At 35.4% G+C, this 17,781-nt stretch overlaps 1 protein-coding gene and 1 long non-coding RNA gene across 4 annotated transcripts in view; one reads left to right on the forward strand and one right to left on the reverse strand.

Annotated features, from left to right (window-relative positions):
- Nucleotides 1-97: 97 nt before the first annotated feature.
- On the forward strand, nucleotides 98-15,743 carry LOC116665446. Its single transcript, XR_004322070.1, has 3 exons — nucleotides 98-154; nucleotides 9,778-9,840; nucleotides 11,917-15,743. It is a non-coding gene; the product is annotated as an uncharacterized LOC116665446 (long non-coding RNA).
- Nucleotides 7,169-17,781, reverse strand: part of RGS17 (regulator of G protein signaling 17) — an 87,310-nt gene continuing 76,697 nt past the window's right edge. For all 3 annotated transcript variants that reach the window (XM_006185469.3, XM_032485214.1, XM_032485213.1), the window contains 2 exons: nucleotides 17,307-17,541; nucleotides 7,169-8,325 (listed from right to left, as the gene is read on the reverse strand). In XM_006185469.3, coding sequence (XP_006185531.1) covers nucleotides 8,137-8,325; nucleotides 17,307-17,541 — 424 coding nt within the window. In that variant the 3' untranslated portion in view covers nucleotides 7,169-8,136. The remainder of the gene's footprint in view (nucleotides 8,326-17,306; nucleotides 17,542-17,781) is intronic.

Consider the following 17,781-nt stretch of genomic DNA (forward strand, 5'->3'; position numbering starts at 1 on the left):
GCTCTAAAAAGGGCCTCCCGGAAGTCTGGTTGGGAACTTCCGGCCAAGCATTATTAAATGCCGCTTTACTAGCGGAAGCCGGAAGTTGAGGAGGCAGAGCGGAAAGCGGTAGGGGTGCATCCGGGAGAGCTTGGACGCCACCTCGAAACGCAAGGTAAGAAACGCCTACTTGAATGAGCCGGGGTGGAGTGTTGGGCCGAAAGAGGAAGGGAATAGGTCGTCATCACGTTTTTTGACGTCGCGGGTTTGTGTGCGAAGCACTCAGGATTTCAAGTACAGCATTGGAGGGCAGTGTGGTGTCCGCTACAGGGGCCGAGGCCACAGCATGGTTGTCCTTTCCCGTGCCAGCCTGGACTGTCGTCTCCAGGAGAGAATTGTGGGATAGTCATCAGTGTGTGAATGTGTGTTTACTCCTCTTCCATTTTTCCTGCTCCTATTTCTCTTTTCGACACTGGTTAAGGCTCGTATTAACGAAGACGTGACAGGTGGCCTCTAAGGCAACCACAAAGTGATTTAGCAAAATCTGCTTTCATGTCCTTTATCTGCTTATAAACGACTTCCTTTCACACCGAGTCTCCTGCCCATTCTCACTTACTCCTTGTTACTCTGCTACGTTTTAAAGAGGTTGAGCCTTTCCGTGTTTCAACAAACCACAGCCCGGCAAAGCCTTCAGAGCCCTGCCTCCTGTAGCCCAACCCCCATCCCTCCCCCCACAACTTCAGATAGCGGATTAGTGCCAGGACTACTGAAGTTTATTGGTATAATGCTTTTTGCATTTTTCAAAAGACCTTTTCATGGCTCACTAGAGGAATGTATATGAAGGCATAATACAACCAAGACAGCCTGGAGATGCAAGGGCTAAACGCTCAGTCTGGGAACTCCCTCTACCTAATTGGTTTGAGCGGGGTTTACAAAGTGATGTTTTCTCTGTGCAGAAGACTGACATATTGAAAAAGCTTACATCTCATTAAAAAAAAAAACGATAAAATACGGGAGACCTGGACAGGGTTAAGTCATCCTTAAGTCATCTAATCAAAATGATTGATAAAATGAGCTTGCATTGCCTCTTTCATTTCTTTGCTCTACATACAAATGCAGAGTGAAGTAGAAGAATAAGATAATTATTCAAATAATTGAAAGCCAAAATAGGTTTTGCTACTTTGAGGCTTCAGCTAACTCAATTCTTCTTTTCACTTTGAATGTGTATTAAAGCCAAACTACTTTATTTATATATATATTGTTTTAAAATAGTGGCCAAAACCCAATTTAAAAAATTCTGATCTGAGTATAGAACAGGACTGATTAGATTGCTTATGTCTTTTTAAGGAATAGTTATTTCCCAAGTCTACTCTCAACTTTGAATATTTTTTTTAAGCATAGCACTGTGGGAACCATTTGAACTCAACATAAATCTCTCAGCTGAATTCTCAAAAGGAGTCATTTTAAGAATATACATTATTATTTATAAAAGGTGCAAAAATGTTATAAGCAATAACCTGAGAGAACAATGTAGAGACTCCAGCCAGAAATTACTTTCCCTCAGATGGGTAAATAATTTAAGTGACATAAATAAGTGTACCTATACTCCTACAGTTTTACACCAATGAGGAAACAGTAAGTTGTCTAAGGATACATTGGTGAATTCTTTATTAATTCAAAACATTTTAAAAAAGTCAGTGTAATGCATGTGCATTTTACAATAATATCCATAGGTTTCCACAATAGAGTCAAATGACAACAGCTGTAGTTTGATTTACTTTGAAAACTCAAAGAAATATCCTTAGTTTGAGATTTCTGAATTTCCTTACATTATTGTCATGCTCAAATTCTACTATATGTTGAAAATTCTAGCATTTTCAGGAAGTCTGTTATTATACATAGGTAAAATAATAAAATAGATTCAAGGAAGGGGGAATAAAAACCCAAAACAACTTGAATTGGATGAAAAATCATCTGCATTGTCTATTCAATTTATAAGTACCTACAGTTATTCTGGCATTGCAAAATAACCAAGCATGGTGTCTCAAGTTTTATTCATGCATTCAAAACTTCTTTATGGTCCACTAATAAATATTGGTGAAGTCCAAAATATGGATATAGAGTATTAAGTACAATGAACATAGTAGCAACAAAAATGTATATGTTCAATACGATAAATTTTACAGAACCAAACACATTGAAATTATTTTTAATATTTAGCAAACATCCTAAAATCATATACAAGAAACGCTGTATTTATGACAAATAGGTTAAACCAAAGGGGAAAAATCAAGCCTTTTACATTATTCCAGTATTCAGTGTTCATTGTTCAGTGGAAGGCTGAACAATATAAAAAGGTACTCAGCAAATGATCATTGATTTAGATTACCTCTTATGACCATTAGTAAGACTAAAATCTTCACTACCCAAGGGATACAGAGGATTAAGGTAATTATACAGGTAGTTCAAGGGAAAAAAATCACTTTCACCTCCATTAAGTGAATACTGAACCTAACACTATTTTGGAGTTTTATTTTCCCATTTGAATGTCCAGTTCATTATATTTTCTTCATAGAATTTGTTCACTTTCATTTAATAGAACCTAACAGCAGTGCTGAGGAATCTGCTCAGAATTTTTTTTTTTAATCTCAGTGTAAATGTCTAGTAAATTTACCTCCAATATAACCTCTTAAACAGTGGAAAAACCTAACAGACATGCCTCAGCCAGGTGATGAAGTTCAGCATCAACAATAGTAAGTCATGATGACGATATGTATTTTTGATTTGATATATGAATGGCACTTTGTAGTCTTCCTTCCAGAAACCGGAAACACCTGTCTAATCATGGGAAAAACATCAGACAAATTCCAGTTAAGGGACATCTTACAAAATACTAGACCAGTACTCCTCAATACTTCCAATGTCATCAAAAACAAGAAAACTTTGAGAAAATGTTGCAGCTAGGATACATGCTGACTAAATGTGATGTGGTACCTTGAATAGAATCCTGGAACAGAAGAAGGACCTTAGGTGAAAGCTCTGAATGAAGTGTGGACTTAATGATGCATTGATACTGGTTTATGAATTGTGAGAAATGTCTCATGGATGTGCAGCCTCTGCGACCATCTGTACTGTCTTGGTAATTTTTCTATAAATCTAAAATACTCTAAAATAAAAGGGTGTAATGAAAAATATTACGAACACACAGCCACCTTTTGTTTTATTTTCGTATTTTCATGATACAATTATTTTAAAGATCATACTACTTCAGTATTAAAAAGAATACTTTCTATTTCATGCCAGTATCAATGTTTCTCCTGGCCAGTTGCTTTTAACTTAATTTTAGCTCTAACTGCCACATATTTATTGGACAAATTACCTGATAGTTATATTCTTCCTATCCTTGGGAATGTTGTTTTGTTTCCTTTGGAAATAAAATTTTCAAATGGTTTCTCTTATTTAAACTTCGATTTAAACCTACAGCATTATACACACGTTTGCGCACACACACACCCACACATGCACATCTGTACATCTCTGTGTGTGTGTGTCATTGAAAGAGACATATTTCTTGTTTGTAGATTTAGTATGATGTTGGTGAACTGAAAACACTGATTTTAGTCACATTATTGAATATTTGAAGCAATAACATATTCATATATTCCTCCATCTTAAAATAAGCGTGGTTATATTTTTTTTGGATGAATAATTAAATCAGATTTTTAAAGAACAACTTGAAAAAAATAGAGGAAAAGTGCATTAAAGTGGCATTGAAACATACATTCTTGAAAATGGGAATTATTACTGAGCTGGAGAACTTTGATACAATAATAATATTGTATGTAACACTTCATTCTTTCCATGTTTATTTCACTTAATTCTCCTGACCATCCTGTAAATTAAGTATTATATTCCTCATTTAAGATGAAGAAACAGGCTCAGAGAGAATAAACGATTTGCCCAAAGTCACATGAGACAGAAATGTAACTTGAAGTCCAGTTTATAATTAAGGCCTGGTCTTTGGAAACAATACTTACCACTCTGTGCACTGTTGTGTGTTGCAGGGGTTACTACTAAGAGTATTGCAGGGAAGATCTGAAGCAAGTTTTTGGTATCAATTTTATTGATAAATATTTGCAGTTGTAGCAAGTAAGGAATAACTAAACTTTTTACAGATTGAACACTGTTTTTTCAGGAGAACAAACATTTTATATTATTCAGAAATTTAGAAAAAGCTGAAAAGAGCATGCAAATAAAATAAAAGTGTCTGCAAAGTATATTTTGAAATCTAGGGTCATAAGCTGTCAATAGAAATAGACAGGCAAGAGAATTTTCTGTAAATATCTTTATCACTTATTAAAATAATTTACCAATCTATGAAGTGCAAAGTTTTCAAAACTCATGTTTGATAGGGTTCTATCTACAGGCATTTTGGATCTAAGAAGTTTTAGGTGGCTTATTCTCCTATTTCTGATTTTATTTTAAATTTCTTCCAAAGCATCTGATATATTGTATTTTTTGCAAATATAATTTGTCACAATTAGAATATGACTTTTTTCAATATAAGTTAAACAGGTATAGAATAAAATGGATAAATTAAAAAATAAGATTTAAGTGTTATTTTTAAATCAGCATTTTAATGGGGTGAAAGTGTATTTTTGCCCCTAATAAATAAATATTTACCTATTTCTAGAGTCCTTTTGCAAAACTGAACTATCAGGTAAATATCTGATACACATTTCATTCCATAAGTAAGAACGTAGGCAGCATTAAAGGATATAATAAACACCCATGCACCATGACCACATATCAGAACTGATCATCCTATGTACATATTTTAAGATTAAAAAAAAAGACCACTTTATGGTCTTGATTTTTGCACTTCATAATGTTAATATCAAAACTGTGTTTTGCTATTATTGTTCTTTTGCCAGTGTACCTACTGTGCTTTGAGCTTCCCTATAACACTGTCAGGACATATGTATTTCTTTTAGATAACGTGCTAATAACAATTATCCAGAGTAAAGAAGCATCATCATTCATTACTAGTGTGATCTATATTCAAGATCTCTCTCTGAAGAAATCTGGCTCTCCAATTGATATATATATATACACATGTATTTTTAATATAATATATATCCTTATATTTCCATTATAGATACATCTGAAGTTAGACACCATAGAAAGAGCATTAACCTCTTTCTGTGTGCATTAGCAGATTCTAACAGCATGGAAAGGTATCTTGGCAATCTAAAACACAAAGGGTACCTTCTAAAGTGCTGCTTTTTCCCCAGGGAGGAATTTACTCACTAGGAAAGATCAAACTCTACCAAAACAAATATTGTGCTCTTGAAATGGTAGCATAGACACCAGTTGAGGGCTCTTTTTGTTTGTTTATTGTAGCTCTGTCATTAAAACAGAAGGAATTATACCATACTTTAAAAAGTGGTAGAGTTGCAAATATACAGACATACTCTTAGATAGAAACTTTAGATATTTTGAAATTAAAAGAGAAACCTCCCCTCCCCAGAAAATAGGAATTTAGCACAGAAATCCTCACACAGCATGATTACCAGCACCTGATGTGTAAATCTACTTTGGAGTCATTCTCAACACAACTTCCTGACCAGGTTTCAACAGGGTATATACTAGCTTCAAAATCTGTATTCTCCAAATGCCCAGGGTTAGCAATTAGGACTCTTTATAAGGGTCCTTATCTTTTACATTTGGTAAAATGTTAAAGGTATTGTCATACAGACAATTCATCTAATAGTCCAAAGTATCTTATAAAGATAACTTACGACTAGCAGGTCACCATCATATATAGTAACAACAAGAATATAAAGTCTACATTTAAAAAAAATTTATGCATGCAGTGTATCATAGTATATTACATATTTTCTAGTCATGTGCACCAATTTGTTGTACCTCAAACACAGCAACAAGTATGATATCACAACATATATTTGTATACATCACAGTAGCATAACAAACTCAATTCTAATCAAGAAAAATAATTTAGGAACAATAAACTTCACAATAGAAGTGATGATTCTTTTAGGTTTTTCTTCACTCATTAGGAAAAAAAATACGACTTTTTGTAAACATCTTCATAGCTATCTTTTTTCAACATATTAGTGAAAACTATTATTCAAATAGTAAGTATCTAATAGACCTGGGTTAAGTATGTCTTAACACACTAACACTTTCAGACAAAAACAGGCATTTGTTAAAAGAAAAGATTATTATAAATATTTTCTATCTTGTATTTTAACTACATTTTCATAAATAATGTATTTAAAAGTGCTGAATATGATAGGATAGTCAGCAACGCCAGTGTAAACAGAATGTTTTGTTTTCTCCTCTGCAAACTTTTTTTTTTTAATCCCATTTTGTCAAACACTGCAACAGTTAAAATATTTGCATAGGGAATAGATAATAGCCCTTTTAACCATATCTCCTGAATTCTATATAAATTAGAAAATCAAATTCACTTACAAAACAATTCTTGAAATGTTTTAAGTTTTATGGAAAAAGAAAACTATGATGCCAGCCTTTCAAGTAAAATAAATTAAAAAAAAAAAACCCAAACTTGTTTTTTTTAAAAAAAAAAGTTTAATAAATTAAAAAAAATGAGAGGTAGTTAAAAAATGACAAAGGAAACCTACAATTTTAATAACATCCTTAATATAAGGCCAGTATTCTCAGTGGATATAAATATTTTTAAAACTTTCATTTTAGGTTACTCAATACTATGTTTATTAAGTTTACGATTAAAAAAATAGCCTCCAGGGGATATTAATATTCAAATGTAACACCTTGATATAAATATGACACTGACATTTTTGCGTGTGCGCGCACAGTAGGATACTGTTTTCTTGAATGTCAAAAGTACATGCCAGAATCAGGCAGATATTTTTTTTTGTCTTAAAGATTTAATGGTACTTATAAAAAATAATATGGCAGCTAGGAGATTTGAGCACTGCACTGCCTTTCAGTTATGGATGAGAATTAATAGTTTGGTTTTAACATTTTTTAAATAAGTCATTTTTAAGATACTATGTGAAAACAGTTAAGGTCTGAAGTAGAGAATTACCTTCTAGATAACCCTTATAAAACATTTCTTGGTTAAAAACTTAGCTTTTCATTGGATTTCACTTTCAAGGAAAATATGCCACAGCACAGGTGCTATTCATCAAAATGTTTTGTGATGCTACATGTAGGCATTCCTTTATTAGATCCTTTCTTTATATTCCAAAACTAAGTTATCAAGCTTATTATTTTTTTTTTCTTGCTGAAGTACATACTTTACACAACCATTTTAGAACTGGAGAGCCAGTCTTTAATAAATTAATTACAGTATTGGACATCTAATATATACATAGGTTCATTTTCTTCTATTACAATTAAAAAACAGTATCACTCTGATTTGTCATTGAGATAGAAATCTTCAAATTGTTTTGTGCTTTTTTTCTCTTTTCTTCTTCTTACATATATATAGTTTTTACATAACAAACTCTTCTGTAATGAAAATGCCACAGTTTTGGCAGTGAACAACCAGAGGAATCCCCCGTTAGGATTTCCAACAAACAGAGATAAATAGCTCTTTTTTTCATGTACAGAAATATTGGCTTCAAAATTAGTGTACTGAACACAGTATATAGTATGTTAAATGTCATAGTTAACAATTTAAAAATTGGCTTTTTCTGTCTTAGGTTATATTTAAAAATGCAAACCACAGCCAGTTTTTTGGCAATTATTTCTATAAGACCATATTGCACAAAAGTCCTTAAATACAGATATAAGTTATGCCGTTGGATTAAATATTACAACAGCTACGTGGCAAATGAAGCAGTTTTACTTTGCACATGCAGTCCCTGGATACACTAGGAGACTACAAATACAGTTTGCTTGCAAGTAGAATGCGTGTTGAACAAAAACAAACTTAATTTGGCAATTCATTGTTTTATGTGGTATTTTCTCCAAACTTAACCACAGATAACCTTGATAAAAATGGAGACAAAGACTATATGGTTGTATTTTCACAGTAGCCTGAGGAATGCTAAACTGTAGTTCTCCAGGAACTCAGTTTCAGGTGTTACTTAACTACTTTTCTTTCTCATCTCAGCCCTCCAAAATAATTTTTTTAAATAAAAATTAAGATTCAGAAGTAGAGCTGGCAGTACTTTCAACAAATGACTTATAAATTTGAGAGTTCAAAAACCTTGGGAAAGAATCTCTGTGCATTAAGGTATAGATCTGAAGCTGAGCATCTTCATACATGTGAGGATTAGGATCCAAGAGATTTCTATTGATCACCTCTCTAACTCGAGAATCGAGACTGACCTAAAAAGAAATAAGAGCAGATACATTAAATAATATTTTTTCAAAAGATCTCAATTCAGTAACTATAGGTTCGTGACAATTCAGAGAAATCTCAGAGTAAACCTCAAAGAGTAAACCTAAAATCCTGAGGTTATGTTTTCAAAGGTTACATAACCTTGCATACTTTCCTTTTTCCAAAGTTGAATTAAACAAAAACCAACTTTTAAACCAGAACTTTGGTTCATAAATATCTTGGCTTACTTGGATTTACCTTTTCTATGCATTTTTCTCAGGTGTGTTTGACAATTTCTATTCATTGTTGAGGTACCAGAGAATTCCGGAGCCAGAATATGAATTTCCCTCCTCCTATTATGTGACTGCCAGGGTGACTCTCTCCATGGAACAAGATAAAAAGTCTGGCAGAGAGTAGTTCTCTGTCAAAACGTAACGTGTATATCAAATGCTGATTCCCAGGGGTTTCATATCCCAGTAAGTCCTACTGTGTCAGAAGTAGGAAACCAGGGATGTGGGAGGGCTGACCCCAGTGGGCATTCTTCAGGTCTTAGGTCTACCGGCAGGGCATAGCCAACTCTGTGGTCCTCACAGAGCAATACATCTAGAGATCTCTGTTCTAAAGATTAAGCAGAACAATTGCTTGAAATGTAGCCTTTGAAAGGAGAAATGTAAGTAGGAATTCAGAGTACCTGTTAAAGTAATCATACAGAGTTATTTGAAAAGTTTCTTTCTCACTAAATGCTAATCCTGTTGGAACTGGTAGGGTATGTTGGATCCAGAAGGTGGGAAAATTAAACAGCAGTCAAGGCATGCCTGGGGAGTAGGACTAAGCTCTGCCCTGAAATGACCTGTCAGCAAAACTCTCTAAGAGGCGAGCACCATCTCTGAGTCCTGACTGGTGTCCATAGTTCTCACTGCTGAACAAGGACCAGGGCATCGGCGTCCACAGTTATCTGCCTCATGATGTACTCAAGTCTAAACAGACTTTCCATGTATGTATCTAAACTGTCACAAGCATTTTGTGAAAGACTTTTTGGTTCTGGCTTCTTTTCCCACCCACTGTTTGGACTAAGCTTGGGTCTGAAACAGTCCCAGTGACTGAGGCCACTCATAGTTCATCTGGTGTCCCCAGATTCCCGAGCTCTATAACCTGTGTGGAATTGGGTTCAATGATACACCCAAGGGATGGTGGCCATGGGAGGACGTGTCAGGAAATGGTGATCCAGACCCCATTTCAGTGGTTTAGCTAGACTAACTTACACAGAGAAGAACTTAAAACATTTCTCGGCTGAAGTATCTGTTCTTCTCTCTAAATTCTAAAGGAAGAAAAAGAAAAGATGTTCTGGAAATGGATTGTTTAAGCTTTATTCTCTGTGTTGTTGCCATAAGGGTCATCATAAAGTATAAATTTTTATCTAAGTTTTATTTTCGAATGTCATTTGTGTTTATACTCAACAGGAAAATGTTTAAACTGGAGTTTAAAGTGATTGATCTTATCCTGAAATGTAGTATTATGGTAAGGTGAGTCTTAAACACATTTCTGTTTTTGTAAGTGGTGCTCTTACTTTCAAACTTAGGAACTATTTGTTTCATGGGAAAAAGAAATGTTAGATTAGTGATAAAGAAAGAAGGTCATTTATTTCTTATATAATAGCATAATTAAATATATGCTATTTACCATATAACATATATTTAACATATTTAACATATGATAAATGAAACAGTTTATCAGGAGCTAGAATGATATTGGTTATCTTAAGACAGAGAAATGAGATACTTTGAATTATTAAATGTCTTGAGTCCTCATTGCGTGATTTAATTTTTTTTTAACAAATTAAAAACAGTAGTGAAATATCATAGAGAAAATAGTACCATTCAACATTTAGTAATCTGTAACAAAAACACATTTGCTATTTCCATTTAAAAAATAAAATATTTACCTTAATATCTGGTTGTTTGTTTGAAAAGGTTGTCAGTCAGTCAAAAGAAGTGTAGAGAGGTCAGATAACAAGGATAAACCCCATGGGTATTACAGTCTACAGTTTCATCTTGTAGCATCTTTGTGCTTCAGATTGTGGAACATCTATAATACAGGTTAGCAGGGGTGGATCCCAGCATGGACCTGAGCCACATTCACCCTAGGATTCATGCATCATTGGATGGCTTATAAGGCCATCTTATCTGGGTCCAGTGCATAAGGGACTGAGGGGTTTCCTATAAAAAACTCATCCTAAGGGAAGAGAAGGTTGAGCAGCACAAGACAAGAGCTATCCTTGGACAACGGAAATTCTTTTCTTACTCAGTCCTCACAGACTCCCCTTTGGGTGGGGCGCAGTAGTAACAGAGTTAAGAAAAGAACCACTGCTGTGAGATAGGGCACCAGACAACATGCTGATAGGTTTGGCAGCATTTAACTGTTGGTGTTAGTGCTGGGGACGTTGGCAGGGTTGAGAGGTGGTAACTGAAGCAAAGGCTGAAATGACTCTGTGCTAGGACTCAATGAACTTGGAAGCATCCATCACCATGGGGAGTAGGAGGTGGGAGAAGAAAGGTGGGTGGCTCGCAAACATAAAAATACCCACCAGCAAGTGCACGAACTAGTTGGGAGGAAGATGAAGCTAAAGGTTCAACAGGAGTGTGGGGGTAAAGTGGGGAGAATGAAAACAAATCTTTCTAGTGTGGCTGGAAAAAGCCGGGTCAAACTGAGTTATTTACCATGCTTGACCTTACTAGATTTCCTACCCCTGGCTCCAGTTCCCTCACTGATGATAGGTGAATATTACCCAAAGGGAACACCCTGAGTTTTGACCCTGCCTTTCTCTTCTAGCCTTCAAGAGGCAATGGAAATTTTGATTCTTTGGACCTTTTTTTTTTTTTTTCCAGAATTATACTGAAAATGGTGAATTATCACTGAAAGTCTTTTACCCTCATAAAGACCCTCCTTTAAGTCAGTTAATTCTTTGAACAATTATTTTACACATCATGATTAAGTTTTCAACCTATTTTTTCCATTTTATTTTAAATTTTACTCTTAAGTTGCTTTGTTTTGGATTCTCTTCCAAGTAAAATTCTGATTTTTTTCTTTTTCTTTCATAAGTCCATATTAAACTTTACCAATTATAGTTTCTGCCATTTGAGATGGTCTTTATAATTTTAACTAAATTTGGTCTTCTCATGTTAAATTTTATAGATCTGAAGACTGATTCGTTTATTTTAATAGAATTTTTTTACCATGAGTACTTTTAGACGTATTATTTTGTGTTGTTTCTACTGAAAATAATTATAAATTGCAAATAAGACTGATTATTGTTTCTTTATTTGTTTTTGATGAGGGGGTAATTAGGTTTACTTATTTATTCTTAGAGGAGGTACTGAGGATTGAACCTGGGACCTCACACGTGCTAAGCATGCGCTCTACCACTTGAGCTATACCCTCCCCCCAAAACTGATTATTGGGGTGTATTCCTTAGAGCAAGGATAAAGTGGAGTAATTATATTCCTGGTGGAATATAAGTTATGGGAAATTATCTTGCTTCTGAGGGGGAGTTCAGACATGTGATTAAGGTTGCTCATTCTCATTGTGTCTCATGTTCTAAGTTTGGGTTCACAGAAATCTATAGTCGTGTCATGAACAAAATACTAGACAATGGAATAAGGAATCATCATACTGCAGTTGGAGGAGCACCACAACTGGAGTCAGAGCACCTTGGGTTGTGTCCTATCTCTGCCAGATACACATAGTGTCCTTGTTTCACCTTCCTTTGCTATAAAATGGTGCCACCTGTCCTAGAGGCTACAGGATTGTTGTGAGACATATTGTAATAATAAGACCGTTTTGTCAAAACAAAATTTAAGCCCAATGTAAAGTAATAATAGTAGTAACAATAATAATAATTGATCATATGTATAATGATACCTTTTGGTCAAATCCAATGTCTTTAGACTTTGTATCAACTTGAATTTTTCTTTCTCAGAGTGACCTTACCTGACTAACCCTATTCTAACTACATCATTTGACCTCCACCCCCATCATAGTGGTTCCCATGATTTTTAATTACTTATTTTTGACATGATTTGTCTGCCTTCCTGAAACAAAAGCTCCATAAGGTATAGGCCAGTGTTTTTCTTGTTCACCATCACATCCCCAACATCTAGCCCAGGACCAGGCTCGCAGGAAGTACTCAGCACATATGTTTTGAATTATAATAAGCATAAGAAATGACTCTAGGAAAATACAGTCAACTGAGTCCTGTTTAGAAAAATGGGTTTAAATCATAAAAATGCTAGATTCCCATAATTTTGCTTGAAGAGTCATCTGTCTAGATGCCCACACAGAACCCACATGTCTACCACATATGCCTTATTTTTAGATAATCCTGGTGCTTAAATAGGCTTATTACTTTTTTTTTTTTCCGTCCCAGATAGCCGCTGGAGGTTTAGGGTGAAATCAGAAGAAGCAAACAGTTTCTACTATTATTAAAATTGCCATAAAGCAGAGTCTGAAAGTCATAGACTGAGTGGGTTTTAGGGCTTTTTCCACGCCATCATTCTACAAAATGAGGAAGCTGAGGTCACAGAGCACTGACGTGAGTTGATCAGTGTCAAACAGATGGTAAGTGGTAGGGCTGGATTACAGCCCTGGTTAAGGACAAAGCCATCGCTAAGGGGATTTGTAGAGAACTGAACACACATAGTTTTCTTCAATTCCGCTGTCTTACATTTGTTGCAGGATTTATAATTATCTGTTTATTCAATAGTTCAGTGCTATTGAACTATTGTTGGTCATACCTCTTAAGTAGACTTTTTATTAAAGTTCTTTATTTTGCTGGGTTTGTCTTTCCAACACTTAATAAATATAAACTGCCACTAGCATCAGTGATGCATAGCAAGGCTACCGTTAGTCTTAAACTCTTCTTTATTACCTCTGTTTTATTTTCCCCTTTGAGGATATCACATAAAAAGAAAATTTACTTTTGAAAGAAATGCTGTGTTTTATTTGCTTTTAGATTTTTAAAAATTTTAATATTTGGTCCTTTCCCCTCTTGAAATGTATACTCTACCAGAATGGAAGTTATATTGCCTCCTGATTATAAACATCTATTTTATAACACTATGCTCAAATTATTAAAAAAGCATAAAATGTGCTCTTAAAGCAATGAAATTTAATTTTCAGCACACTGGCCTCATGAAGGAAATATGCTATGTGTATATAGATAATTTTAAGAATGTAGACTTCCTGTACACTTAACAAAGAAGAACATGATAACTCAATCAAATTAAGGGAAAAATGAAAGTCTAGAGAAGAAAAACGAGGCTCTGGTTAAGAATAAAATCGTGGCATTTTCAGCTGTTCAGTCATTATTTTATAAATGACTCAAATGTTCATATTCTTTAAGAATATTCTGAGTAGAAAGAGTTATAGAATTTCAGAGGTGGAGAAGCTAGATTAGTTAGCTCCAAAGTGGGAAACAGATTCCCAGCTCTGACGGTTTGCAGAGGCTGCTCTGAGTTCTGTGTTGAGAGGGAGTCTGAGGTTGGCTCTGGCAGAGCAGTAAGGAGGACCACCAGTGGTTAGCCGTGCCATTTGCTGGGGAAGATGCCACTGTAGCCAAGGGCCTTACAGCTGCCTTTCTGGATTTGGTTTATTACCCTCTGTACCTCTTTGTTTTTATTTTTGTAAACAAATCAACTGAACATGGAGGCCCAGAAAACTGAACTAATTTATCCCCGGTGACATAATTAAGTTGAAGCAGAGCCGGGGCCAGAGTCCTGGGCACGTGAATGTTAGTTCACTGTCCTTCCCACCGTGTAGGCAGGGCTCACTTGAGGGGATACGTGTTCTCGCCAGTGCTAGAGGACAAAATCTGAAGGATGGTAACTCAGTATCATTAAATGGTTAGTAACATACTGTTGATTAGAAGCTGACAAGTTTTGCACAGGAAGGTTAGTGAGATACAGTATTTCGGGAAGGACCCTGGCAAAGCTAGAAAGTGCAGGCCATTTTGTGAGTATATTAGTGAATCAAGTCATTCGACTTGGCTCACAAGTAAATATATCTACATCTGGGCATTAAAATATAACTTTTTAAGTTAACCGTTTGTAATTGCCTACTTTAGGTTTATTCAGTTTTTCTGCTAAATAACAAACCAATATAATTACTATGCTGACAGAGGAGCAATCATGCAGTCCAGCACCTTAGGTCTGTGTCAAGAGTTATAAGTCAAGCCACCAAGTAGCAAAATGATGAAGATTTGAATTTCACCTCTGCCTCCCTCTATAGTATTTAGAGGATATTAAGGAGTGTGTAATGGCCCAAATGTAGATGTTAGAAAAAATAAAGGAGAGAATAAATATGGCAGTTACACTAAGTATGAGTATTTAATTTAGGGAAGGTCATATACTTAATCAGGAAATAATATTTTAATGACTTTTTGGTGGAACTCATGTTCATTGTGAAGAAATTTGGCTAAAACAAAACTCCATTACTTTTGTAAAATGCAAATCCAATAATTTATATTTCAGTAATCAATAACTATAGTGTCTCTAAACTGTAGCCCAAAGAAGCAATTTTGTGAAAATTAAGTGTTTTATAAAGCTTCACCAATGTGTGACATGTGAAAATCAAAAGAGTTGTCAGGACAGTGGGAAAGTGTTTCCCGTAAAAACTAAAACTTAGAAGATGGAGACTGTAAAATAAAGGAACTGCGTGTACTTAATATGGAGAATACTTTTTCTACTAATGTTACTTTAAAATGGGACAGTCATCATTTTAAGATGATACATAGACAGTACAAAGGAATGGACTAGATAATCCAGACAATACTCATTTAAAAATGATACACATTGCACATTTTGGGGAGAGAAATGGGCTAGATAATCTTCCCAAAGACTCTAATTATGTGTACGTATGGGCAAGAAAAGCACGTCTCTGGGCACACTGGGGTTATTTGATACACTTGTCATGTACCACAATGTTTAAAAAATGGAGGTGAAATTAATATGCTAATAAAATTTCAAGTAGAATTGTTTAGATGCTGAGGTTCTAGAAAGTCCAGGAAACTGAAGGATGCATTTTTAAGATGCAGAATTTTAACGGTGTTAGAAATACTAAGTGGCATCAGTAATAAATGTATTGAGGCTACAGAAACAATTGTCCCCTCCTTGTTTCCATGAATACTTTTCCTATGTTAATACAGTTAAAAAAAAAAAAACAAAAACCACCATCTTTTGTGTATCTAGTTCAGGTTTCTCATTTTGTAGAGACACTACTGGAGTGCCCTGGAATACTAATGGCACTTAGAGCCTAATTAATGCATTAAAAAAGAAATGATGTCACACATATGTAGAATCTAAAAAAAAAAGAGAAAAAAGAAGGCACTAATGAACTTAACTACAAAAGGGAAACAGACTCACAGACATAGTAAACAAACTTATGGTTACCAAGGGGGTAAAGGGGGTGGGAACGGATAAATTGGGAGTTCGAAGATTTATAAATACTAACTACTATATATAAAATAGATAAAAAATTAAATTTTTCTGTATAGCACAGGGAACTATATTCAATAGTAACAACCTATAATGAAAAGGAATATGAAAATAAATACATGTTTGTATACGTATGACTGAAACATTATGCTGTACACCAGAAATTGACTATACTTCAATAAAAAAAATCATTTAGGTATACTTCATTAGTAGTGAAATAGTGTATACAGCATCCCAAACACACAGATTGATAAAGTAGATACAAATTCATCTTATAAATTTTGAAAAGTAAGGAGGATAAGGCCGGTTGGGGCCACATCATGTGTTGGACGAGGCAGATGAGTACAGACTACTTCTGGGGGACTTCATGTCTGTGTGCACAAAGAGAGGGGTGTGGAGGCTAAACTCTGGGACCAGAAAGTACCAGATCAGAACATTTAAATGCACAGGTAAAAATCACAGTGGTTTAGGAGAGAGAGAAAAGGCAAGAAGTGGCATGCAGAAGAGAGGCATTCTAGAAACCTCTAAGTTCAAATGCTTAGAAGCATCTCTGGAATTCAGTCACTCAGCACTCCAAAGGCCGGGCAGACTATTAGCACCTCCCTCACCAAATGTGTGTAATTCTGGTAAATGGAAAATTTGTCATGAATATTTGTACTGTACTGTTCATGACTGGGACATTGTGTTGTACACCAGAATGGACACATTGTAACTGACTGTACTTCAATTAAAAAAAATTTAAAAATGGAAAATTTCTCAGGAGCAAATTCATTTTTAAAAAGTTAATGGAAAAGTGTTCATCTGGTTCCTTGAAATGTTCCTTGTTTACCAGGCACATCCTGGCAATGGGAAAAACAGCATGTACTTGCAAAAATGGAAACAGAACCAGTAAAATAACTCATGACCCAACTCTCCCCCAAGAATATTATTGGGTCAGAAAGACTTATTCTTCAGTTCTGTAGAAATTCTATTATTTTACACACATCAACATGGCAGGATTTTTGTTGTTGATTTTTACCTCCTACCAGAGGTATTCAAACCAGTACATATGTGGAAAATTTGCTAAAAGTGTGGATTTCCTGGGCTGTCTTTCCAAAGATTCAGATTCAGAAGTCCTGGGTGGGTCTCAAGAATTTGTTTTTCAAACAGATGCTCCAGGGGATCCTCATACAGGTGATCCAGGGATCACACTTTGAGAAACACTGCCTCAGAGTAAGTTCTTTTCCACTGCAAAGTCATGGCTAATTGTATTTAATAGGCTTCCTAGTGTTAGTTCTGAAATAATCAAGTAGACTGCTACCTGAGTCAGCCATCAAAGCACCGTGGGGAAACCTAACCTCAAACATGAGGTCAGGTGGATTCTCAGAATGGAATCTGGACTATCTGCCCAGGGAAGCCTTCTAGCCTGTCCTCACCCCAGGCATGACTCAGTTTGGACAGAGGTCCTTTTCAGTTCATCCTTGGTCTTAAGAAGCCCACATCACTATCTGCCAGATTTTTACCTCTTTTGGTGATAGGATAGAAATGTAATCTTCATATATCATTCTGGCCTTTTCTTCTATGACTTTTTTGTTCTGCTCTTTCTTCAAGTCTTCACAGGCAAGCCAGAAAAGTAGGTTCTCCTCACTGTATTCTGTTCGGAGGAACTCTCTGAAGAGGTTTCTTCCGGCTGGGGCCTTCATCATCTTGTCAAAATTTTGAGACCAGGACAGGACTTCATCTGAAGTGGGGTTTTGGCTGCAGAGACAGAATGGGGCCATTATTAAAGACAACTTTGACATGAAGGCTGGCCCAGGTGTAGGAGAAGGCAAACAGAAACGCTATTCAATTGCTGCCATCTAGTGGTCATTGTGACTCAGTTCGGCCTGAGCTGGCAAACATCTGCCAGGACTAGGCTAATTATTTCCGGCTCTTGACAAAAATTCCTGTAGGCACAAGCTACGTGTTAGGGAGTCAGACATTCGGAAAGCAAGGGGC

The sequence above is a fragment of the Camelus ferus genome, chromosome 8 (genome assembly GCF_009834535.1).
Source record: "Camelus ferus isolate YT-003-E chromosome 8, BCGSAC_Cfer_1.0, whole genome shotgun sequence".
Classification (NCBI taxonomy): domain Eukaryota; kingdom Metazoa; phylum Chordata; class Mammalia; order Artiodactyla; family Camelidae; genus Camelus; species Camelus ferus.